The 25,409-nt window shown below is 41.0% G+C and overlaps 2 protein-coding genes across 7 annotated transcripts in view; one reads left to right on the forward strand and one right to left on the reverse strand.

Annotated features, from left to right (window-relative positions):
- The window catches only part of DNAH11 (dynein axonemal heavy chain 11), a 315,727-nt gene extending 292,817 nt beyond the window's left edge, over positions 1 to 22,910 (forward strand). The window contains 8 exon segments of the mRNA XM_057731719.1: positions 297 to 488; positions 4,535 to 4,654; positions 11,930 to 12,172; positions 15,497 to 15,679; positions 15,759 to 15,874; positions 20,957 to 21,069; positions 21,541 to 21,681; positions 22,663 to 22,910. Of these exon segments, the coding sequence (XP_057587702.1) occupies positions 297 to 488; positions 4,535 to 4,654; positions 11,930 to 12,172; positions 15,497 to 15,679; positions 15,759 to 15,874; positions 20,957 to 21,069; positions 21,541 to 21,681; positions 22,663 to 22,910 (1,356 nt within the window).
- Positions 22,911 to 23,684: 774 nt separating this feature from the next.
- The window catches only part of CDCA7L (cell division cycle associated 7 like), a 42,069-nt gene continuing 40,344 nt past the window's right edge, over positions 23,685 to 25,409 (reverse strand). For all 6 annotated transcript variants that reach the window (XM_057731722.1, XM_057731721.1, XM_057731720.1 and 3 more), the window contains 2 exons: positions 24,480 to 24,616; positions 23,685 to 23,959 (listed from right to left, as the gene is read on the reverse strand). In XM_057731722.1, the coding sequence (XP_057587705.1) occupies positions 23,929 to 23,959; positions 24,480 to 24,616 (168 nt within the window). In that variant the 3' untranslated portion in view covers positions 23,685 to 23,928. The remainder of the gene's footprint in view (positions 23,960 to 24,479; positions 24,617 to 25,409) is intronic.

Consider the following 25,409-nt stretch of genomic DNA (forward strand, 5'->3'; position numbering starts at 1 on the left):
CAAAAAAATTTTTTGCAGGGGAAAATGATGTCAGGCAGTATTAACACTGGTCAAAATGAACTGTCTCATTTTCTAGTGAAGCAGGAGAATAATTGAAGCAAAATAAAAGCATTCCTCTTAAATCAACAGACTGGCAAATGCCAAGTAGTCTCCTCTTACACTCTCCCAGCTTAAAACTGCATGTTACCGCTGTCCTAGGTCTCTCTCGAAGTCCTCTGCAAGATGATTGACAACTCAGACCCTTGCCCTTGGAAACCATACAGATGGATGATCAAACATTTTTTCTTTTCTCCCAGGATACACTTGAAGTGTGCTCCAAGGAGCAGGAGTTTAAAAGCATCCTCTTCTCTCTGTGCTACTTCCATGCCTGTATTGCTGGGAGACTGAGGTTTGGCCCCCAGGGCTGGAGCCGCAGCTATCCGTTCAATCCTGGAGACCTCACCATCTGTGCCAATGTCCTCTACAACTACTTAGAGACAAACCCTAATGTAAGTGCCAGTGGCCAGATAACCCCTTCTGAGGAGTGTACTGAATCTGTCAGTGTTTGGGCCTATCAAAATGGACCATAATTTCTCCTTTGAAGCTATTATTGAAATAGCTGACACTATGTATGCATCTTCTGCCAAGTGTGAAAATAAACCAGATCAAAGGTTTTACAACAGTGGATGCTCGAACTTTCTAAGATAGGTCAAACCAGTTCTACATCAGCAGCTTAGCGCAAAAAAAAAAAAAAAATGTCCTTCATTATGTTAACAAAAACAGTGGTTTACATGTGCATATATGCCAGATTCATTAGGCAGGTAATGAAGCATTTGCACAAATGTAATTACATACAGCAATTCTGACAGTTCATAACACTGCATTAATAATCACTACAATTAGTTCTGATGATGGAAGCAATTTACAGCGCGTCACATGTATAAATAATGGTGCATTTCCTGCATATGTCATTATTATGTATTAAGGATGCCACCTTGTTGTGACTTTCTCAGTAATGTTCCCCTTGATTTGAAGTTAAAGGTAGATGAATGATTTTATTTCGTAGCTAAAATGTGTTCTACAGATGGGAATGGGAATGCTTCATCAAGAACATTTGTGTAAACTCTTATAAACTCAGTGATTGGATTTCAAAAAGGATGAACAATTTGCAAGGATTTTCTGGCTTAGTCCTCATAGGGGAACTTTTTCCATTAAGTTAAATCTGTTAAAATCGAGGTATATTTGTCAGCACCAACCAGGCGTTGTGTTTAGGCCACACTTCCTATAAAGGCCTTTAAAACCATTCAACCACGTTTCTATGTATAAATGGCTTTTTTTTGGTTCTTTTGGTAATTATTATTTCTGTTATCAAAGTTTTCTCAAGCTTCAGAGATGGTTTGACTACTATCAGAATATGTACACTCTGTACATAACATGGGTGTGTTCCCCCAGGGAACACGTTTTGAATAAGCTGTATCCACGATAAATGGCTTTCATACGGCATGTGATGATCATTATTCTGTATGTAGCATTTTTTTTAATTTATGAAATTCACTTAGAGCATATTTTGACCATTCTAATAAATACTATTTTGTGTTGATCTTAGCACATTTTGTTTAAAATGTTGCAGGTAAAATTGATTATTTTAGTAGTTCTGGAGAGTTCTGGGTAGAAAATGAAATAGACCACTGAGTACTTTTATTCGAGAACTTCATTACTGTCCCAGGAGGCTGAGACCAGGAATATTATCCTATTTCAGCCGAATCCTGTACACAGTTGAGTTAGGAATGCAGGGGAGCAGGAGAGGAGTGGATTCGTCTTTCTCTCCGGCTCTCGCATCCTGAGGCTTGGCAACACCAGTTGGCCGATTGAATTGTGCTGTGTCCTGCTGCTTCTCCCATGGGTATTCCAGCATTAGCACAGCTTTAGGTTTTAAACATGCGCTCTCAAGTGTTTTGACCCAAGTAATTCATCACACATCACATCACGAAGCAAGTTACTTGGATTTGGGAATTAAGTTGACATGCCCACATAGTTTGGTTGTACAAGATGCCCTTTTCAGGAAGGTATATGTATAAACTTGGAAGTTGACAGATGATAGATGATACTTCAAGTTATGAGGTTAGATGAGATCACCAAGGTTACAGAGTATAGGAATTGAGAAAACTACTTAATCTAAAGATTAAGTTTTAGGGAATGCCAATGTTTAACTTTTATAAGAACTTTGATATTCTTCCCTATGAATGTCATAAGTCTCACCATACAAAAATTCTGGGTTTGTTTTTTATTTTTGGCTGTATTGAGTCTTCATTGCTGTGCGTGGCGTTTCTCTAGTTGCAGTGAGTGGGGGCTACTCTTTGTTGTGGTACGCTGGCTTCTCATTGAGGTGGCTTCTCTTGTTGCAGAGCATGGGCTTTAGGCACACGGGCTTCAGTAGTTGCAGAACGCAGGCTCAGTAGTTGTGGCTCATGGGCTCTAGAGCACAGGCTCAGTAGTTGTGGTGCACGGGCTTAGTTGCTCCATGGCATGTGGGATCTTCCCAGACCAGGGATCAAACCCATGTCCCCTGCATTGGCAGGTGGACTCCAACCACGGGGGAAATCCTCACCATACAGAAATTCTTGAATGTCAAGGTTGAAAGACTTTAACTGAAAACATCATTAGGTTGTTTACATTTAAGGTTGGTAATAGGGCTATGTAACATCTGACTTTGGTTTATAAAGTCTGGAGGGAGTAGAAAGAAAAATTGTTATTCTGTAGCAGTACCTTTCTCCCATCCTATGGAGTACAGTTTGGGGAACATGCCCAAGAAGACCTCTACTGAGTATCAACAGGTTCACATTTTTTTCAGGCTGTACCCCCATGCCAAGGGAAAGGTGCAAAAAAAAAAAATGTATATCATAAAACAAAGATCAAGATTTGTGGGAAGAAAATCAATTATTTAGAAGAATAGATCCCTAGCTGATTAAAATCTTGAGGGAGCTATATATTGAATAATAATGTATAGCAGGCATTAATTAAATGTGGTCAGAGGAATAAAGGTAACAGATCTCTGTTTCCCATCCATTTCTGCTCTATGGAAGGTAGTCCGTGGCGTGGTTGAGAGAGCATGGTGTGGGGTAGCCATTTTTCTTTTTCATTCACATCAAAGTGGCTTAAAAGAAAGACATATTTGAGGTTCATTTATTCAAACTCAAATAAACTTGTAGCAAGTACATTGGAATAGTTGAAGCAATTTTACTTGTTCTGTCACATCATGCAGCAAATGAAGGCTATAATTTTTTACTTGAACTGTTGGGAGGCAATATACTGCCCCCGAGGGTAAAAAGGTTTCTGTCTAGAAAGGATTCATCACAAACTGGCATGTTTTTGCAAACCCAGAGGAAGCTAAAGGGTAGCAAAGAGGGGCTTCAAACCCTGCAAAGCGAAATAAAGAGGAGATACAGTGATTTCTTGAATAAAATAGTACAGTCATTAGTTACAGCACTTGGAACAGTTATGGATGCCCGTCATGCCATAAACCAAGCCCTCAAATCTGTGGCAAGCGGATTGGTTTGCCGGGACTTTTGGAAGGTGATGGAATTCTAAGTAACACCGAAATTCAAATTTTATGGATTTTTCTTTCTTTTCCTGAATCAGATCATAAAACCTGGTATAAATCAGGTCATAAAAATATGTCATCCCTCGAAGGCCCTATGAACCAACATCCTCTTATGGTTTTTATTTCTTCTTTTTTTTTAAATTGGAGTATAGTTGCTTTACAATATTGTGTTAGTTTCTACTGTACAGCAAAGTGAATCAGCTGTACATATACATATATCCCCTCTTCTTTGGATTTCCTTCTCATTTAGGTCACCACAGAGCCATGAGTAGAGTTCCCTGTGCACAGTGTCAATAGTGTATATATGTCAATCCTAATCTCCCAATTCATCCCACCCCCCTTTCCCCCTTGGTATCCATACATTTGTTCTCTACGTCTGTCTCTATTTCTGCTTTGTAAATAACATTGTCTATGCCAGTTTTTCCAGATTCCACATATATGTGTTAATATACCATATTTGTTTTTCTCTTTCTGACTTACTTCACTCTGTATGACAGTCTCTAGGTCCATCCATGTCTCTACAAATGACCCAATTTCATTCCTTTTTATGGCTGAGTAATACTCCATTGTGTATATGTACCACATCTTCTTTGTCCATTCCTCCGTTGATGGACATTTAGGTTGCTTCCATGTCCTGGCTATTGTAAATAGAGCTGGGCTTTTAGATGACGTTTTGAATGTGTAAACTTTAACTGCAAAACATGTTCTAGGAATAATTCAGTTTGCTTTAAAATCTTCATTAAAAGTTCAGTGTTAGTCAATTTTCGCTGAATGTATTAAAATACACTGAAAATAATTCTCAACCAATTCAGTTCCTGGCAATTCAGACAATTCCTCAACCTCTTTTAAATGCTCCTGTTGGTGGGGCTTGTAGAGAAGCATTTGCTGCTGGCTGACTGCTCTGAGGCAGACGCCCTGGACCCAGAAGTGAATGTTGCGTGATTTCCCCCCCAGGTCCCATGGGAAGACCTCCGTTACCTCTTTGGTGAGATCATGTATGGGGGCCACATCACAGATGACTGGGATCGCAAACTGTGTCAGGTGTATTTAGAAGAATTCATGAATCCCTCTCTGGTAAGATATTTTTTTAATCATTTCACAGAGGAGAAAGTTCTAGTAAGAATTTTTTTTTAACTTTTTTTTTTATATTGGAGTATAGTTGATTGACAGTGTTGTGTTAGTTTCGGGTGTACAGAAAAGTGATTCAGTTATACATATATGTGTATCCATTCTTTTTCAAATTCTTTTCCCATTTAGGTTGTTGTATAATATTGAGCAGAGTTCCCTGTGCTATATAGGAGGTCCTTGTTGGTTATCCATTTTAAATATAGCCGTGTGTACGTGTCAGTCCCAAACTCCCTGACTACCCCTTCCCCAACCCTTCCCCACAGCACCCCCCCAACCCCGTAACCATAAGTTCTTCTCTAAGTCTGTGAGTCTGTTTCTGTTTTATACATAAGTTCATTTGTATCTTTTTTTTTTTAGATTCTGCATATAAGCAATATCATACGATATTTCTCTTTCTCTGTAACAATTTTTTAAACTGATTTCACTATGTAAATAATTCTTGAATGTTATTGAGGATTCTTGGCCTTTTGTGAGTATATTCTGGCCTACCTTTCAGGAAGTTTGGAAATTTGTTAGAAGTGCAGGATCTTGGACCCCATCTCAGACCCATAGAATCAGAATCTTTGTTTTAACAAGACTCCTCCCCCAGGTGGTTTCTATGCCCACGTGAAGTGCTGTCACATCCACAGACCCACTGGATCTTTAACATAACCCTGTGAGGTATGCAGAACTGACACTCTCACCCCATTTCATAGACAAAGAGACTGGGGCATGGTGACTTGTCCCAGGTCACTCAGTTATCACTCGCCAGATGTATTGATTTCTAGGCAGGTATATTGATTTCAATTCAGGGTTGCTAAATGAAATCTATAGTTTTTCCTCTGTCACAGAAGCCGTGGAGTATTCTAAATTTTGATCATTAACTCCTAACTAAATATGTGCTCAAGAAAACTGTGGTGATTTGAGCGGGCAGTTCTTCCTTCTGTGAGGAAGGAGCAGAGCCCCCCTGTACTGGAGTTTAAAGAGAACAGGTACCCTTTTCCCATTTCTCATCTTACCAGCCCTACGTCTGTGTATACCAGCAGCCACATGGTTTGTGACTAGGGCTAGGTTTTCTGGAAAAAATACTCAGTCCTTGTTTTCCATACTTAAGTAGCTAAAAGTAGCGGCATACTTTTCTCATGTCTCTAAAGGTTTCCAGGTTCATGGCCATTGCCTGATTATTTCCTTGGAAACCCAAGGTACCCTCCACCATGCCATCTCTACTCCCACTTGGGCAAGACACAAGCTGTGCTTTAGAGCAGTGCCATGTATTTTTTAAAATAGTTTGAGCAACCTCCTGTTAATAATTTCTGAGACGAAGATGCAGAATTCATCTCATGAAAGCATTACACCTTCCTCACGTCCATTTTGAGAAGTAATATAATCATGTATTAGAAAACACGATGTATTGTAGTCTCATGTAGAAAATTGAGGACAGATTATTTGTTGTTACTTTTAATAATGTTAAACATTTTGGGGATGAGGTAGGAAAAAAAAATACTTTCCTGCCATGTGACCATTGTTTGTTTCTTTTGATTGTGAGTCTCGTGGTCTTTCCTTAGTTTTAATGAGCAGGGTTTCGCAGGTCAGAAAGGCACTTTTGATTTAGCACAATTGGAAGTCACTCCTCAGAAGAGGTCTGGGAGCAGGTTACCATGGAGATGGGAAAGATAAACAGGGTCGAGTGTGCTACCTTTACAGAGTCTGATTTCTCTGAATGATGATGGAGTTCAAGGGGCAGAGCGAGAAGCTCACTCTGCTGTTCCCTCTCTGGTTCTGGCCTGAGGATGAGGAGTGAATTACTGTTGCCAACCGAGACAGTGCATTAACCTGCATAAGCCTGAACTCCCATTCATATAATTGTAAAATAAATATACATGATGCAACCTGAGGGGCATCACTTGTATGCGTTAGGCCTTTAGAAATTTAGGTACCTGCCCTTCCATGCCAATCTGGTGAGGTTTTCAGGATGGAGATGCTCATTTGCAGTCTTATATCCTCATCAGACAGCACTATGTTTTCAACGCACCAGAGGAAGTTAAAGTACTGACTGGTTTGGTGGTAGAAGCTGCAAAATCCCAGTTATTTTGTTCTCATTGCAAATGTTTCCTGCTCGTGCTGTTTACATTATTAGGAACTTAAGCTAATACTTCAGCATCTGCAAGGATGTCTTTTTGCTACTTCTCACGTTGGTTAATGTATTTGGCAATTAATATCTTTGGTTGCATGGGCACATGATGAAAAAGCAACCCATTAATTGTCTGGGGTTTCAAGTTCCACTGCTTGGAATGCTTTCAAGGACTTTGTCCTGCTTGGAGGATAAAGGAATTTCTTGTCAGGTGAATGAGGTGGCATTTAGAGAGGGTTTCCCGACAGCAAGGTGCTTTAGAGAGTTCCTGGCCAAAGTTAAGGAATTATAATTAACGTTATTCTCTCATGTAAGAGGTGTACTTGGCAAAGCTAAACAAGTAATACAGTAAATTACTTTTGGAAAATAAGGTATCAGGTCACCTGAAAGTTGTCATATATTAAAACTATTTTGGTAATATAGACTAACAATTAAAAAGTTAGGCTTTGAAATAAACCAAAACTAGACAGAAAAACTCGGCTTCAAATTCAGTTCTTTCTTGTGTTTGCTGTGCAATTGCAGATACATCACCGAACCTGAGCCTCTGTTTCTTCATCTACAGAACAAGAATGGCCCAACTTATGGGTTCATTGTCAGGTTAAAACATTGGCATAATATTAGAACAAAATGCTTAATAAATGGGAGACATTTTTATTATTACGAAGCATAAATTTTCATAATATGTATTTTATACTTGACTGTACTTTGTTTAATCTGTGGTTATAACAATGGAAACCATTTATTAAATTTGATTAACCCCTGCACTGTGCCAGGGGTCTGTGCTACACAGATCATGTGTACTATTTCTTCTCCTCACCACAGTCCTGTAAAGTAGGTATTATTATCCCAGGAATCAAAGAAGAAACCCGGATTCAGAGAGGTCAAACAGTTGCATAAGTAGCTAAACCAGGATATGAACTCACAGTCAGACTCCAAATTCTCTGCAGCCCACTGGTTGGAGTGCTGATCTGTTTGTAGCAATTGGGCACAGGTCACCAAAACACTGACCCCATCTGTACTGTGCATGGGGGGGTGGCACAGGGTGGCACCAGGAATCACACTGGACAATCCAGGAGACCCGAACCCTAGTTCTGCCACTAACTTGCCGTCCAGCTTTGTGCGGGACCTTTTTGTGCTTCCATTTATTCGTTTGTGAAATGAGAGTGTTGTCTGGAAAATCGCTAATGTACCCTTTAGCTCTAAAGACACCATGATAACATGATTCGACCTTGAATAATTTCTGAAAATCCCTCACAGCACTTTGGGGCCAGGGCATATGCACTTATTTAGACTGATAGTGAATTAGGAGCTTCTTGTCATAACCAGGACTACTTGGAGAGGCAGTGGAGGAGGTGAGTCTTTCATTAATTACCAGGAAGGAGAATGTAAAAAGGACGACAATCCTATGGAGTCAACGGCATGGCAGGATTTTGGCTTTCCCGATTCCTAATGATTGTGCCTGACAATGTGCCGGGCACTGATTTCTGCAAAGATGACTTAAATCCTTGATGATTTTTTTCATACTGTAGAGGCTCATTCTCCTCGAGCATAGTTCTATTGATTCCTTTCTTTAAAAATAAATTTATTGAGATATAATTCACATCCCATAAGTTTTACCAATTTCAGTTGGAAAATCCAAAGGTTTTTAGAGTATTCACAGTTGTGCAGCCATCACCATAATCTATTTCAGAACATCTTCATCACACCAGAAGAAACCCTGTATGCATTAGCAGTCACTCACCATCCTCTCCTCCTCAACCTCTCCCACTCCCCAGCCCACCACTAATCTACTTTCCATCTCTATAGACTTGCCTATTCTGGACATTTCATATGAGTGGAATCAGACAACATCTAGCCTTTCGTGTCCGACTTCTCTCACTTAGCTTGTTTTCGAGGTTCATCCATATTATCTCACATATCAGTACTTCATTCCTTTTGAGGGCCAAACAATATTCCATTGTATCCATATACTCCATTTTATTTAGCTGTTCATCAGTTGATGGATATTTGCATTGTTTAGGGCTATTATGAGTAATTCTGCTATAAACATTAATATATAAGTGTTTGCATGGACATACATTTCCCCTTCTTTGGGGTATGTACATAGAAAGAAAATTATTGGATCTTATAGTAACTCTATGCTTAATGTTTTGAGGAACCACCAAACTGTTTTCCAAAGTGACTGCGTCGTTTATATTCCCACTGGCAATATATGAGGGTTCTGTTCTCTCCACATCCTCACAGTGGGTGTGAAGTATCACATTGTTGGTTTTGTTTTGCATTTCCCTGAAGACTAATGATATTGAGCATCTTTTCCTGTGCTTGTTGGTAATTTGTGTGTCTTCTTTGGAGACATGTTACTTTAGAACTACTGATTCTTTGAGGTGTAACAATAACCTTATCAAACAGCCCTCCACCAAAGGCAAGACAGGTGGCCACTGTGCAGAGAGGTAGGGTCCCATCAGCAAGAAGCAGGTTTTCATAAAAGCCCTTGAGTGGGATGGGAGAAGACTTGGATTCAAAATCAGGATTCCCACAGCTCCTTGAATATGTTGACATCTTCACAGGTTTCTTAAAGGAGGAGGACACAAGCCTCTGTGTGAACTAAGCCTTGCTTACCAAGCTTTACTTGTTTGACATCATAGTAGGAACTTATGGTAGAACTGTCTCAGGTTTTGTTTTTCCTTCTGGAATATTAGAGTGTACTTGAGATAATCATGTCTGTTTCTAGGGCACAGGAAAGACCAAGACCAACATTTGTGAAAGGCTGCTATGTGCCTCGCTATTTTGTATACTTTGCCATTAAATTCTCACAGCCACAATCATTCGGTAGCTGTTATGAGCCCTATCTTACTGATGAGATTGAAACTCAGATAAACAGTCATTTTTTTAAGGCCACCACACCACTGAAGGATGGGAACTGAGCCGAATCTGTCTGGCTGTAAATCTAGCCTTTCCCTTTGTCTTTGCTGTTTTCCTTTGCTTCACTCATTGCCCGACATAGGGAAGGCCCTCTTCACATATGTGTAAACAGACTGCCTAATTGTCTTTCCAGAAAGCGTGGACCATTTGCACTCCCACCAATACGAATATGCACTCACACCAACGTCCAGCCCTCAGACATTTTGGAAGTTCCAAGTGGTTCCACTTTTTGGTTACTTTCTTTCCTTGAAACTGTTTTTAACTTTTGGCTGTATTGAAAGACAGTTTAACTGTGGTTCTTAAAATTTCTTTTAACTAGTAAGCACTAACAGGGAAGATCAAGTCCTTGTTTGTAGGGACTAAATTTTGGCTTGGATATGTGTAGTCAAACTTTTGGTTTTAGTATTTATATTTTTTATTTTGACTAATTTATCTACCCAGTAATGGCGAGTTTAAACCTTCACAGTTTTGTTTTGGTCACACCACGTCAGGTGAAATTTAAATTTTGATTATTTTGATATATAAATATGAAATGATAGAAAATGTGAATAAATGAATAAAACAAGCCAAGCTAATGGATATTGGTGGTGAGATAGTGTGCCTTGCTCCTTCTCATATTTATTGGGTCAAGGTCACTGTTTCTGGCAATATGAAATACTGGATAACCTGAAAATTCTCCTGGAACAAAATAAAAATAGAAATGCTGACTTTAATATTTAAAGTGCCTTTTGGAATTCAGGAGAGCAATTGAGCATCATCCCTAAGGACATGGGCACCCTAGGCAATCTGGGATTACAGGTTTGAGAAGGAAGGAACCAACTGCCTTTACTCACAGATGACATGATTGTGTAGAAAACTGCATTTATTTTGTCTCCATTAGACTGTGAGTTCCCTAAGAACTAGGTTATGTGAACCTTTTATACTTCCATGGCTTATTGGGGTATACTAGGTGATCAGTTCATATGATTGATTGAATTAATGAATAGTCACTTTGTCTCCCCGTGGTAGTGAGGGGACCAAATAGCAACAATTACAGAGATAAACCCCGTTTTCAGAATGTGACTTTAAAATTCTAGACGTAAAATAGCTACATTAGATGATGGTTGTTAAAAACTAGCATTCCCTGTACATTTAGGTGCATGTAGACAGAATTTACAGCAAGGGAGGCTAGGAAAATTAAAACAGAGGTGTAATGGTCCCCTGGGAAGTAAGGAACAATCAGCAGAAAAAATCTGAGATTATACTGAGTTAACTAGAAAAGTATAAGCACTTGTTTGACTCTGCTTATAGGTGGTCAGAGACTGAGGCCCATACATTCTTTTGTTACATTTTGGAGCACTGCATTCTAACATTTAGAAGTTCTGGTATTGCTGCTGGCATTGCCTTGCCTGAGAACCTTCTTCCAGGGGGAACGTCTACCCTTCTCCCCGGCCTGAATGAAGTGGATGGGTGTGAGTAATGCCTGATAACTCCACCCACTCATTTATTAGGCAGCTATGGATTGAGCACCAGTGTGTGCTTAGCAAGTGCCCCAGAGTCTACGGATCTTGAGATGAGCTACACAGACTCTGCCCTGAGACACTCAAAGCCATGGGCAGGTAGCATTGATTTGACTCTTAATGTATACTGCCCTATAACATGTTCGTTACACACACTCATTCGTCTCTTTTTTAAGATATGCACATATAATTATGCGTTTACCAAATTCACATGTATAATATATAAAATAGTTTGAAAAGTACTATTAAGTCATACTAAAATGAGTTCAGAATTAAGATTAAACTCAAATACCGGGGCAAGTTACTCTGAGTCTCAAGTTCTTTCTGCAAAATGGGGATGTTTGAGACAGACTTGAAGCATGTAACAGGGTGACCAGTACACAGTAAGTGGTTCAGGACCTGTCCATTCCCTTTGTGTGTATGTATCGTGTTACCCCAAGCAAACAACAAACTAAGTCTTCTTAGGGGCAGGATTCATGAGTATTCCTTGGACTCCGCCCCAGAGGTCAGCCTGGTACCATACACAGAGCAGGGTGATTGATTACAGAGGGTCATGAGATATTTCACAGAGCCCACTATCTATCCAGAATTGTGCTGGGACCATCTTACCAGTGTTCTCAAGGTGTTTAGGAAGTGAAGATTGATGTCCACTTAGGTTTGGAATAACTGGCTTTTCCTTTGTGGCTGAAGCTTGATGATGAACTGATGCTGGCACCAGGGTTTGCGGCTCCACCCAATCTGGATTATTCAGGCTACCACCAGTACATAGAAGAGATGCTTCCTCCAGAAAGCCCAGCGCTCTATGGCCTTCACCCAAATGCTGAAATAGAATTCCTGACGGTCACATCCAACACGCTCTTCAGAACTTTGCTGGAGATGCAGCCCAGGAATGCACTCACCAGTGAAGAGCTGGGACAGTCCACAGAAGATAAGGTAGAGGGTCTGTCTTTCTTTTCTACTGAGGTATATTGTATATACAGTAAAGTATACTAATCCTAAGTGCACAGTTAATGAAGCTTACCTTTGTGTACACATAACCACTCCCTGGATCAAAATACAGAACATTTCCAACACTCCAGAAGGAAACTCCTGCCCCTTACTGATTAATACACTCTCCACCCTAGGCTAAAGGTATGCACTCTCCTTACCTCTGTCACCATAGGTTAGATAGATTAGCTTTCCCAGTGTTTAAACTTGAAATACATGCGGTCGTAAAGGATGTACCGTGTTATATTTGTGAGATTCATCCATGTCACTGCATGGACCAGTGGTTCATTTTTGTTTAGTATTCTATTATAGGAAGATATAATTATTTATTCCTTCTATGGGGGATGGGTGTTTGGGTTGTTTCTAGTTTTTCATTATTATGAATATCACAGCCATGAACGTTCTGGTGTAACCTTTTGTCAAGAGACAAAGTTAACTCCCAAAGGTATCTGCTCATAATACTAATTCCTTTATACCTGGAAATGGAATTGTTGGATTAAAGGGTATAATGTTCAGCTTTAGCAGATACTCCCAAATGGTTTTCCAAAGTGGTTTCCAAACTCATACACCTGCAGCGTATATGAGTTCTAGTTGCCCCTGCTCCTTGAGGTATTGTAAGGAATGATAATATTTCATTGTGGTTTTAACTTTGCATGCCTCAGTTAAGGAATAATACTCAGCATTCTTTTTTCATGTGCTTACGGCCATTTGGATATATTTTCATGTGAAGTACCCGTTCCACTTGCTTGCCCAATTTCTAATTTGGTTGTCAATTATTTTCTTACTGATTTGTATGAACTCTTTATTCTAGATGTGTGTCTTTTGTTAGGCATATGTATTGCAAATTTCTTCTCATGTGTAGCTTGCCTTTCATTCAGTGTGTTTTTGGCTTTGTCATTTTTGTTACAGTGTCTTTTTCCACTTTTTCTTGGGAGATTGGCATTATCATTCTTTCAAAGGTATTTATTGCTGTAGAATGATGGGGATGAGAAATGGCCATCAAATAATTTTTTTTACCTTTAGATTAAAATCTTATTTCTCATTAATTTAAAACCTGAGTAGTTTATTTTTCCCCCAATAAATTAACCTCTGTTTCTCTCAAAATTATCAATCAAGGATTCAGTTTGTGGGAACACAAACACCAGGTCTAATTATAGTGATGTCCCAGGAACTTGCCATGTTATTTCTTGACGTTTTTCAATTATTTCTTGAAATAAGGCCATTCATTGAGACACTTGTTTGTAATTTAGAAGCTTTAGAATTTGTTGCAGCATGTATATTGTTTGGATGTATGGATATATGTTGTTTTATCCTATGTACTAACATCTTCCCTACATGATGTTAGATTTTTAAAAAGAAGATGAATGAAGGAAAAAATGCGTCCATTTGGGAAGATGTATAGTGTTAATAGAAGCAGAGAGGTGGATGAGGTCTTCATCTAGTTCTGGGGCTTCGATCTTTCCAATAAGGAAGCTGATCATTAAACCAGAAAATGCAAAGCAAATGAGGTAAAGATGCCTCAGCATCTCCTACAAGCAGACTGATTGTACCAACGGCCATCTACTGGGTGTTTATATACTAGGCACTTACAGAAAGTGCTGTACAAATATACCATTTAATCCTCAATAGCTCTGAGTAGCATCAGGATCTCTATTTCAGAGATAAGCTTAGGTGACTTGCCAAGGCCAGACAGCTAGAAAGGGTCACTGAAGGAAACCAGCTTCTAGCTGAGTCCCAAAGCCTTTCTTTGACCTAACTTCTCTACTGCACTGTGTGTTTCATACTCTCTACTGCTGCTGTAAATAAGCTCAAGGTTTCAGGATCTGACAAATGACCTGCCAGGGTGCTAAGCCAATTTGCAAGCATCACATCAGAGCCACAGGCAATAATCCGAGAAATAAAGGAAAGAGGGAAAGCTGCCTGAGGCTGAAGACAGGCAATATCTCTCAATCTTTTGTCCTTTTTCGGTATTTGTTGGTTTTCCCTGCTCTGTAAAACTGCATTGTTAGAATAAATAGCCATGTTGGAGTACTATGTACATATGCACTTCTTTTTTTTTTTTTTTTTTTTTTTTTTTTTAATTATTTTATTTTTTTGGGGGTACACCAGGTTCAATCAACTGTTTTTATACACATATCCCCATATTCCCTCCCTTCCTTGACGCCCCCCCCCCGATTCCCCCCCACCCTCCCTGCCCCAGTCCTCTAAGGCATCTTCCATCCTCGAGTTGGACTCCCTTTGTTATACAGCAACTTCCCACTGACTATTTTACACTTGGTAGTATATATATGTCTGTGCTACTCTCCCGCTTCTTCTCAGTTTCCCCTTCACCCCCCGCCCCCTCCCATACCTCGAGTTCTCCAGTCCATTCTCTGTATCTGCTTCCCTGTTCTTGTCACTGAGTTCATCAGTACCATTTTTAGATTCCGTATATGTGAGTTAGCATACAATATTTGTCCTTCTCTTTCTGACTTACTTCACTCTGTATGACAGATTGTAGTTCTATCCACCTCATTACATATAGCTCCATCTCATCCCTTTTTATAGCTGAGTAATATTCCATTGTATATATATGCCACATCTTCTGTATCCATTCATTTGTTGATGGGCATTTAGGTTGCTTCCATGTCCTGGCTATTGTAAAGAGTGCTGCAATAAACATTATGGTACAACATATGCACTTCTAAAGTGAATAAATCTTTTATTTCTTTAGGGCAACAGCTACAGAAGACAGAGGCTTCCTTGTTGTTGAAAATATTGATCCAAATTGCCCCCCAATTTTTAGGATGTGCCAGGTGCAAGGGCAGCATCGCAGAGTCACCAGAATTAACTCACATTTAAAGAGCATCTTGGTTCATATGACTTTTCAAATAACTTTTTTAAAGCAGTAGATTGCAAAATGTACTACCCAAATATTGGGGTTCTCCATCCTCTGATCATGTCTTTACAAACAAATGAAATGTAGTCGATGAGAGGTCTTATGTTCCCTAAATGCTAACAGTAAATAAAGAAATAGCAGCACTTCCCTGACTAGACTGCAAGATGTCGAGGAGGGGAGGGGGCTGCACAGATTGAGAGGGAGCCGAGGGAGCTGGCAGTGCCGCTCTGCCCACCTCCTGGGAGTTAGTAAGCATCTTTAAACTTCTTAGCAAGCGTCTTTAGGAATTGTGTGATATATTCTTAGACTTTAAAAAGTAGAGGCTATGTAGTAACTGTGACCAAAAATGAAATAGAAAGGAGCTAAATCTTTGTGCTTACTAATGATTTAAGGTTAAGAATGTCTTGGATGACATTTTGGAGAAACTTCCAGAAGAGTTCAACATGGCAGAGATAATGCAAAAAAATCCCAACAGAAGCCCCTATATCCTGGTTTGCTTCCAAGAATGTGAGAGGATGAATATTCTCCTTCGGGAAATCCTTGTGTCACTTCAACAATTAGACCTTGGATTGAAGGTAAGTTTAAAAGTGGGACTAGAGCAGCCTTCATCACACTGAAAGATATTCACTATGTGGCCTTTTTCCTCCCGGCAAGGGGGAGCTGACGCTGTCTCCTGATATGGAAGCCCAGCAGTCTGCGTTGAGTTACGATGCAGTCCCAGAAAGTTGGAGCAAACTGGCCTATCCGTCTACCTACGGCCTAGCCCAGTGGTGAGCGCCCCATGCCCGCTCCTGCTGGCTTTTGCCAGCCTCCATGCGGGTTTGGTGTTCTGAATTATGCCTCGTAGGAACTATGAAGATTGTGTTTTGTGACTGTATTCAACTGTAACTGTGTAAACTACCACCAGTTTCACTTGAGTTTCCTTGGTGGGTTGCTTCAAAGGCAAAAGTCAATTAAAAGTGAGGGTCAGAGCAAGATTTGAATTCTGCTTCTGAGTAGCTATCTGATCTTGGACAAAGCACCTGACCTCTGTGTTTCAGTTTATCATCTGAAAAATGTGGATAAAAGAATTCTCTTATTGAGTTGTCAGGATTTTTTTTTTCTTTTGGCCACACCACACGGCACGTGGGATCTTAGTTCCCAGACCAGGGATCGAACCCGTGCCCCCTGCATGGAAGGGCCAAGTTGTTAGGATTTAAATGGCTGCAGGAGGCACCCTTAAGTTTACCCTCACGTCATCTTATACCCTTATTTTAGAAGCCAGTGATTGCTAATGCCATTTATAGTGAACTTTTAAAATGGTATGTAGTAAATCAGACTGCCTTCAATGCGTGGGTGTGACTGAAGGGATATGCCGCAGAGCTAGGGACAGGAGTTCACAGCTCCCTGAAGTTCAGTGTTGTCTCCAACCACAGCTCGGTCTTGGTAGTCAGCACAGGAAGTTGTCCCTCGGCTCTTCCACGTGGACATTCTTTATCTTCACTTTCCGAAGCTTTTCTTGCATGAACCAGAATGCTACTCTGATCCTTAAACTGGAAGGTCCCGTAAGAATTCCAAACAACTGCTTGTTGGAACTGCCCCCCAGGCACCCCGGTGTCTGCTGTGGGGGGTGTGCAAACACAGCAGAAGGTGCCCTGTGGGAACGCCACAGATGGCAGCAAAGCATTGCAACAGGGAAGAGCAAAGCCTCCCGCTGGATTTCTGTTAATACTATGAATACCTAAAACCAGATTTTATACTTCCAATCAAAATTAAAGAATTCATATTTACACTTACATTTTATGATAATGATATCTTTAGACTTATTTCCACCATCTTATTTTTGTGCTTCCTAATTTCTATATTCTTCTTAGCTGCTGCTTCTCTAAACTTTTCTGATTTCTGTCGGTTTAATAGTTTTCTTTTGTCCCGTGTTTATCCCTGCACAGTTCCTAAAGACTCTTGATATTGTACCATAAACACTTTTGATATTTCTACCACAATGTAAAGTCAGTACTTTTGCTTTTAGACATTTTCACCTCCTCCTGATGTGGAGTTGTACTACAACTTCATTCTAAACCACAGCATTTTTGTTTTGTTTATAGTTGCAATTATTTGTGCTTAATAGCACATACAGATCTCTTTGTTCATTGTTGCTTTTTTTTCTTCCAGATAAGCTCTCCTCACCCAAATGACTTAGGGAGAACTGGTGTTAATATCTCCACTTAACAGACAACTGAAACAGATTTCGTTTCTCCCAAGACAATCCAAGAATGAATTCCTTTATATAAGTGATTTATAGATAAGTAATTTGTATACATGACAAATATAAGTAAAACCATTTAAACTTTTGTCATGAGATTCTATAATTTCAAGACAAAAAGACCTCTCAAGACGTATTTTTGCTGTTGACAGACTGTCCCTTGGGAATCTTTTTAGGATGCTTTGTCAGGGTCATTTGCAAAGATGGCCTATGGTGAATCTGATGTATGTTTGAGAAAAATGCAGTTATAAAACTACAGTGATAGGTATAAAACTATAGTGATATATATAGATATAGATACATAGTGATAGTGATATATAGTGAAATAAAGGTCATTCAGTAAAATGTTAAAAGTATATAACATTATAATTTATTTTACCTGTGTCACCTGTAGAGCGTTGTCATAGTTCAGCTACTATGCACATTCAAAAATTATGTCAGATGACTTATTTTAAAGCTCAGCCACATGTTTTTTTTTTCTCACCACAAAGATTATATACAGAGACCATGCCATCAGCCATAGACATGGTAAGAATTGCCCTGCTGGCTTATAGCCACCAAAGGGATGTTCCCTGAGGGATCATGTTTGCAAAACTTATGTATTTCTGTTGTATCTTTCTTTTCTTTCTTTCTCATCTTTTACAACTTTGGCACAGGGTCCTATTTATTTTTATCCCTAAAATAAAAGTGAGCCCCTTTCCAGTTGGTGTAAATTCAGAGACTATGTAGCAGCGGTATTGGGGCCATGTAGTCAGCAGTGAAAAAGACAAAGAGGAAAGGAAAGAAACTGGGCTTGAGGTTCTCTGAGCTGCTGAATCAAGTTGACTTGAGGTAGACTTCCTCTGGAACCTTCAGTTGTAGAAGGCGAAAGTGCCAGTCCTTGTCACTGAAACAGTAAGAGAGCAGCAGCAGCGTAGCTGCTTTGGGCATCTCACCCAGGGCTCCTTTGTCCTGGGTCCCCTCTTCACTGCGCTAAAGGATTGAAGTATACTGCAGGCTTTCAGTGTTTGTGGTGGGGAGTAGATGGTATTCTGTCTGTCTGAATTCTCTTTACTGCCCTGTCACTCATGATTAATAGTTTACCTGTATGTTGAACTCTAGATACAATTATTTTCTTTCGAAATTTCAGTGTTATAACTGCATCGTCTTCTGGCATTTATTATGGCTGGTGAGTCTGTCTATAATAGATACCTGTCGTTCTGTCACAAATAAGTTATTCTCTCTGGGAGGTTTTTAAGACTTTTCTCTTGACCCTTCAGGTATTGGTGTTCTGTAATTTTTACTGCTGTATTTAGATGTGTGGTCTTTTCTTTCTTTTTTTTTAAACAAATTAATAGTTTATTAATAATACATCATAAAATGAAAAAATCCATCCTAGTCAGAAGGTAGAACCTTGACGTGTGGTCTTTTCTTACCTGGTACTGTGTGCTGTTATAAATATGAGCCCACAGTTGTTTCCACCTTGTAAAATTCTTAGCCCTTATTGCTCCAAATAGTGCCCTCCCCATTCTCTTCATCTGCCTGAACTCTCACGTGTCAGATCTGTGTCTCCCTCTGTGTGTTCTGGCTGAGTTTGTCAATTCTGGCTGATCTTCATTATATCTTCAATTGTCCCCTATTCTCGTCTACTGCTTCTCCCGACCTTTAAAAAGTTCACTGTCCAAAATCAATTTATAATTTCATATTTTGAAAGGAGGGGAACGTACTTGACCTAATCTTGTAATCGTTTTTATGTCTGTCACTCTTTTTCTTAAGTTTAAACATATGTATTTAAGAAGTCTTGATTTCAGATTCCTGTTATTTTTATTTTGGGGGTTCTCTACCTTCCTATTTATTGGGTTTGTGGGTGGTTTTTCATGCCATATTACCAGTTGTCTTTGTACTCAAATAACAGTTTGGCTGGTTACAAAAATAACTTAGCCCATTCGTTGTGAGAGGACTTTGTAGGCATTGTTCTATTCTCTGATCAAATGCTGCTGTGCAGGTGTCTGAAGTGAACATAACTTTTTCCCATTATAATAAGACTTCATGTTTTTTCCTAGCTGTCCAGGGGATTAAGATATATCTTAGTATTGATTATGTCACATTTTCTTGCAACGTATGTCCCTGATCATGATTCAGATTCGTGACAGGAAAACTCAGGTTACCTAGAATTGTATGAGTAACTGTGTCCTGCTTCACTTCAGCGTGCATCTTTTTACCCCAACTCTTTACCCCCTTATTCCCATTTCACTTTGCTTTCCTTGTTATTCTGCCTTATGCTGCTTCACTTTTCGCTTTCATTCCTATAATTGTCTTTTCTGGCATTTTCCCAACTTAATTTCCTCACTTTTTCTTACCTAATCAATTTAGCTGATCATCTTGTAATACAATCACTCACTTCATTTTTAGAAAAACTTGTTGCTGCAGTGTTCATCCTCTTGCGGTAACATTTTGAGATTAGAAAGTCTCTTTTCTACCCTTGCTTTTCCTGTTCCTTGCCTTTCTTCTTCGTGGCATCTATCCTCAAATACGTCTTCCCTAAAACCAGCTATTTGAAAGAATTTACTATGGGGCAGGGCCCAGGACCATGTTCTAAGCTGGCAGGAATTTTCCTTGTGACCCAAGTTTAAACGTAAACATCTAAGCCTTTCCTCCTTCACAGCCCAATTTCAGGCAGACATCTCCTCCAGGTGGTGGTCTGTCAGGATGATTCCTCATTCAGCCCTGCTTCCTTGGCAGCTCTGAACCAAACCAGGTCCCCGGAGATGTCAGTGCGGGCCGGTGTGGCCTTCACCCTGGAGAACTGTTTTGCTGCCTTTTACCCTGGGCTTGTCTCTCTGTGCTCCATATCCTACCCCTGGCTCCATTTCCCCACTGTTTAGCAGCCCTTAAACCTACATTTCAAGATTTCATATACCTCCTAATTTTAAGGAAGAAGTTGATTTTTCCTTAGCCTCTGTGAGCTGGCTTCCTCATAGGTGAATTTTAGATACTTCCTACTTTGCATAATTGTTGTGCCAACAGGATGAGAGAACCTATGTGAAAACAGCAGGTTCTCAAAGCACAGGCTTATGATGGATGAAGATGGTTGGTTCCCTTAATAACCTTTCCGGTTCCCACTTTCAGATAATTATTGTGTGTAGTAAGGCTACTGTCACATCTTATACTGGCCCTGACTTTCCTGGCAACTCTAGTCTCGTAACAATTATCGCAGCCTGCCCCTCCCCATCCTTAGACACAAGCGGGAGCTCTTTCCTGTGTGTCCCTGTGCACCCTGTGTACCTCCATGTTGGCATTTGTCAGTCCGGCTAATACACAGACCACCTGTGTAGAGTCACCACATGTCACTGGGAGGATGTAAATAGTGTTGAATAAATGGAGACAAATTTTCCGCATTTCCCAGGGGTTCTTGTCCCCAACAGAAGATATAAAATCTCAACGGAACATAACCCAGACCTTTAAAGGGTCAGGGTTCTGCAAATCATCAGGTAACGATTTCCCTGGTTATCACTTGTGGACCTTTCTACCACCACCCCTCACCCCTACCAACCACTCTGAGGAATTATTCTTACTGAAAAACTTTATTACCGAAAAGCAAGTTTGTTTCTTCCCACCTTCTACTCACCAGGTTTAATGACCTCCTCTTGCGATGTCGGGAACTGGATACCTGGACACAAGACCTTACCCTTCCGGCTGTGGTGTGGCTTTCTGGCTTCTTCAACCCTCAGTCCTTCTTAACTGGTAAGGGCTGATGCTGACAGAGCCATGCCCCTAGCAGAACCCCAGGCTCGCTTCACCTGAGCCACTCCCCCTGCCCTGCTGATCAGTCTTCATGCAGGGGCCACTACAGAGGAAATAAAATGCCAGGCAGGACAAGAGCAGCCAAGTGAGGCGGGATGTGGTTCACCCCAGTAAACATTTTCCATCTTGGGCTGGCAGTCTTTCGGTTTCCCTCTGGCATGGTAGAGCAAATGCAAACAAGACAAGCCAAATGGGTATGGCTGTTCAAGTAAAACTCCATCCACAAAAGCAGGGAGGTGGTCCTGCAGGCCTTCGTTTGCCACCCCTGCTCTAGTGCAGCCACATGGAAATGCCCAACACCCTAGGGAACCAAACTACACCTCAGGTAGATCCTTGGTTTTGGGGTGGCTCCTGGGACCCTTATGTGCATGGCTCTACCCTACTCAATTCCTGTCCCTCCGCCTCCCAAAGCAATCATGCAGACTATGGCTCGAAAAAATGAGTGGCCACTGGATAAAATGTGCTTGACTGTTGATGTTACCAAAAAAACGAAGGAGGATTATGGGCACCCTCCCAGGGAAGGCGCGTACCTCCATGGGCTCCTCATGGAAGGTAAGACGCCCCAGGGATGCATGCAGGGTTATCACATTTAGAACCTTTCTCAGCTTCAAGTTGGTATTTGTCCTTTGTTTATTCCATTTCTCAGCACGCACTCACACTAGTGGTTATTTACCTCATTTCTGGCTTACCTCATTTCTGGCTTTCAAACACTTTAAATGCTAGGATGTGTGTCTAATGTGAGCCAACTTTTAAGGCAATGGCTATCACTTGAAGACCTCTACTGAATATATTCAATACTTTTTTAATCAATGCAAAATTTCTTTTTCTTTTCAAAACCTGTCAGTAGCATCACTCTTACAGTAAAATACCAGACTTCTCTAAGCCTTTAAGATGCCAATGCATACTGTGAATCTGTAGGGACAGGGGTAGAAGATGCATTATTTTCCAAATTTATTCATCCATGCGTTTATCTTGCAGAACATTTCCTGTTATCTTAAAGGGCACTTGGAGAAATGTTTTCCAAGTCTCTGCCAAGATGCTCCTTTTCATTTTAAAGCACATGCCACAAGTTCAGATGTTTAAAGGCAGGGTAGGTGGTATAAACAAGTGTGGTATAAAGAAGTGACCTGAACTAAAAAAAGAAGGTGCAGTGGGGAGGGCATGTGGTGAATTGAAGACTTCTTATATAGTTCATAAATATGCAAAAAAAAAATTTTTTTTAAAGGAAGGACAAACTGGATTCTTGTGGAATCTGTTTTCATGTAAATTTTACACCTTCTGAATTCAGATTATTTAGCTTTTCACAGGTGAGCTCAGGGGTTAGCACCAGAGCAAGAGTCTATGCTCACAGTGCACGCACGGCCCCTGGGTCGTGAGGTGCCTTAACCTCCCTCCCATCTCAGTCATGGGCCAGCTCACGAAGAAAGCCACTGACAAGCAGTAAGGTGATAAAACCGGAACGTTTATTGCCTACAACAATTAGAGGGTCAGTACTAACATGTAGCACGGTTGTAACCCGTGTTTTCGTCGTAGGTGCCAGGTGGGACAGCCAGTCAGGAACCATCGTGGACGCCCGCCTCAAGGAGTTAAGGTCTACAATGCCAGTCATCTTTGCAAAAGCCATACCCGTGGACAGACAGGAAACTACACACACCTATGAGTGCCCTGTGTACAAAACCAAAACAAGGGGCCCCAACTATGTCTGGACCTTCAGGTTGAAGAGCAAAGAGAAGACGGCCAAATGGGTCCTGGCAGGCGTGGCTCTGCTGCTGGAGGCGTAACAGCCCCTCGCACTGCGACTCCTGCTCTCCCGCCCCGGCTGGAACACAGGGAGGATTTGGCATTGTTCCCATGCGCGGTAATGTGTTCTACTGAGAGGCATAAAACATATTCCGGCCTATGTAACTTTTAAATGTGCATTAATTTTTTTTAAACACCATCCTTGAAAAGTAGAGAAGGGGGACAAAAAGAAGCAAATGTAGGAAAAAAACATGGGAAACCTATTGAAAATCTGTTCATTTTTAGCTTTCCCCAGTACCCCCTTGACGTCCCCCATCCTGCAACACAAAGTACAGAGTATACAGCTCACATTTCCATCAAAGTTCCATTGAACATACATTGAACCTCAAAAACAATATGCCCACAAGTCTCCCGGTCCGTATGTGGGAGTCTAGTTCTTGTAGATATTAAACAAAATCTCTATTAAAATATAGAAGCCACTGGCCCCAGGCAGACGCTCCTGCTGGCCAGCAGCCCTCCAAGGCCTCCAGTGTCAGAAATGTGACAGTCCACTTTTTGTTCAAGTTTTAACAAAAATAAAACTCTAAATCCGTGGTTAATTGCACTTTGTAATTTAGGGAAACATTCTTTAATATAAATTTCCAATGGTTTGAACTATGGTCACTCATGGTAAGGTGAACGAAAGGGGATATGAAACCCCATAATAACTTGGCCTCCAGTTACTGTCTGGGAGGTAAAAGATCAAGGCAACTGTGTCAAAGGCTGCTTCTACAATGTTTGCTCTGGGACTTACCTGGAACTTTAACTCCACCCCATTTAAACTGGTTTTTTCATGATCTGCAGATGCTTTTAACAATTCAATATATAAGCAGGCCTGAATATACATGTATAGAGATTCCTCTCTTGTCTTCCTGAGAAATCTTTTGAAGCGTATATACAAACTTTAAAAAAATAGTATTTAGATCTACAAAGAATTTCTGTATAAAAACACAACCGTATCTTAGGCACAAATGGCATATCTTGTTGGAGTACTCCACGGTGAGCTGGCTGGTTCTTCTCTTAATTGTCTTTTACCAGCTGCTTTTGTATGCTGGGGAAAAAAGGAGAAGCGTCCGTGGGCAAACACACAGCAGCATCCCAGGTTAGAGGCCGAACCCTCCCTCTAGGGTACCAAGCCTGAACTGGATCTCCTGATACAAGGTCAGTCCTGACTGCTTATGCTTCCACAGTAGTACAGGCCAGCCCCCCGCCCAGGGGCACTCGCCTCACTTATGCATCCCTAAACACCATCTCCTCGTCCCAGTGCACATCATCCAAACCTCCCCTTCTCTGCCCAGTAGCGTTAGGGCTGCCTTCACAGATTTCCCTCAGCTTGCCTTGCAGACTATTACTGTTGGACACAACGAGCAGGAAACTCTAGCAAAGGAGGGAATTTCCTGATAGGGAAAATACCAGTCCTGAGCCTTCCCAATGCAAACAGATACAGAATGGCTACACTCAAGGGGGTTTCTAAGAATCAGCCTGAAACGAGGCAACCCAGTACCTGCCTAGAGGGTCTCCCCTGCTGCACACAGGAATTACAACCTCCAGCTTTGATTTGTGACGCTTACCTCTCCAGATACTCCTTGACATTATTATAACCGTAAAACTTGGCCAGGTGGATGAGGATGCCTGTGGCACAGCGGCCATCACGCTTCCGACAGTAACTGCAATTGCAGATGCCTCGGCAGGGAGGACACATCCAATCCTAGGGGAGCAATGGCAGCAGACATGCCCCCCATTATCAACGGGCTCTAGCAAGGTGAGGTTCTGATCAAGCCTGGCTCTCTCCACCAGTCTTTAATCACGTGAGATTCTTTACCTAATCCTGGTCACCCTGTGACGTGTACTAATAATGTCTCCTTCCTCGCGCATGTTTCAAAAAGGCCCAGAAAGGTTGATTACCCCAGATCACAGGTGCAGAAATGTGCTGGTTTTACACAGGACCAAGTGCATAATTAGTAGACATCCATTCAAAACTTCACAGGTCACACACCGAGGAAGTCGGCCCTGCTTCTGAGAGTATAGGGTTTCTCAAATCACTCAACCTGAGTAGCAGTTTACATTCATTTGCAAACTGGGGGCAGTCTATTTACTCTATGACTGCTGCATAAGAGATCTTGCAGTGGTTAAGAGCACAGACTCTGGAGCCAGACTGCCCGGGTTCAAGGGCATACATACGAACCATCCTACTATTATCTCATCTTACAGAGGGAACCAAGGTGTTGAGAGGTTACATACCTACTTCATAGGCTAAAAGAATAATAAAGTAAACTGAACTAACAGACGTGAAATCTTAGAGCAGTGCAGGGCACACAGAAAGCACCCTACACCCCGAGATACCCGTCCCCTGGGTCTGGCCCAGGCAAATCCAAGATAAATGACCCTACTGGAGGAAAGGGACACAGGTTCACCTGTACAAACCATAACTCTAAGAAAGCTTGGCTCTGACCCTGGAAAAATGAAACACACTCTCTTCTCCTGACCAACAGGTCAGCTTG

Source organism: Hippopotamus amphibius, chromosome 4 (assembly GCF_030028045.1).
Source record: "Hippopotamus amphibius kiboko isolate mHipAmp2 chromosome 4, mHipAmp2.hap2, whole genome shotgun sequence".
Lineage (NCBI taxonomy): Eukaryota > Metazoa > Chordata > Mammalia > Artiodactyla > Hippopotamidae > Hippopotamus > Hippopotamus amphibius.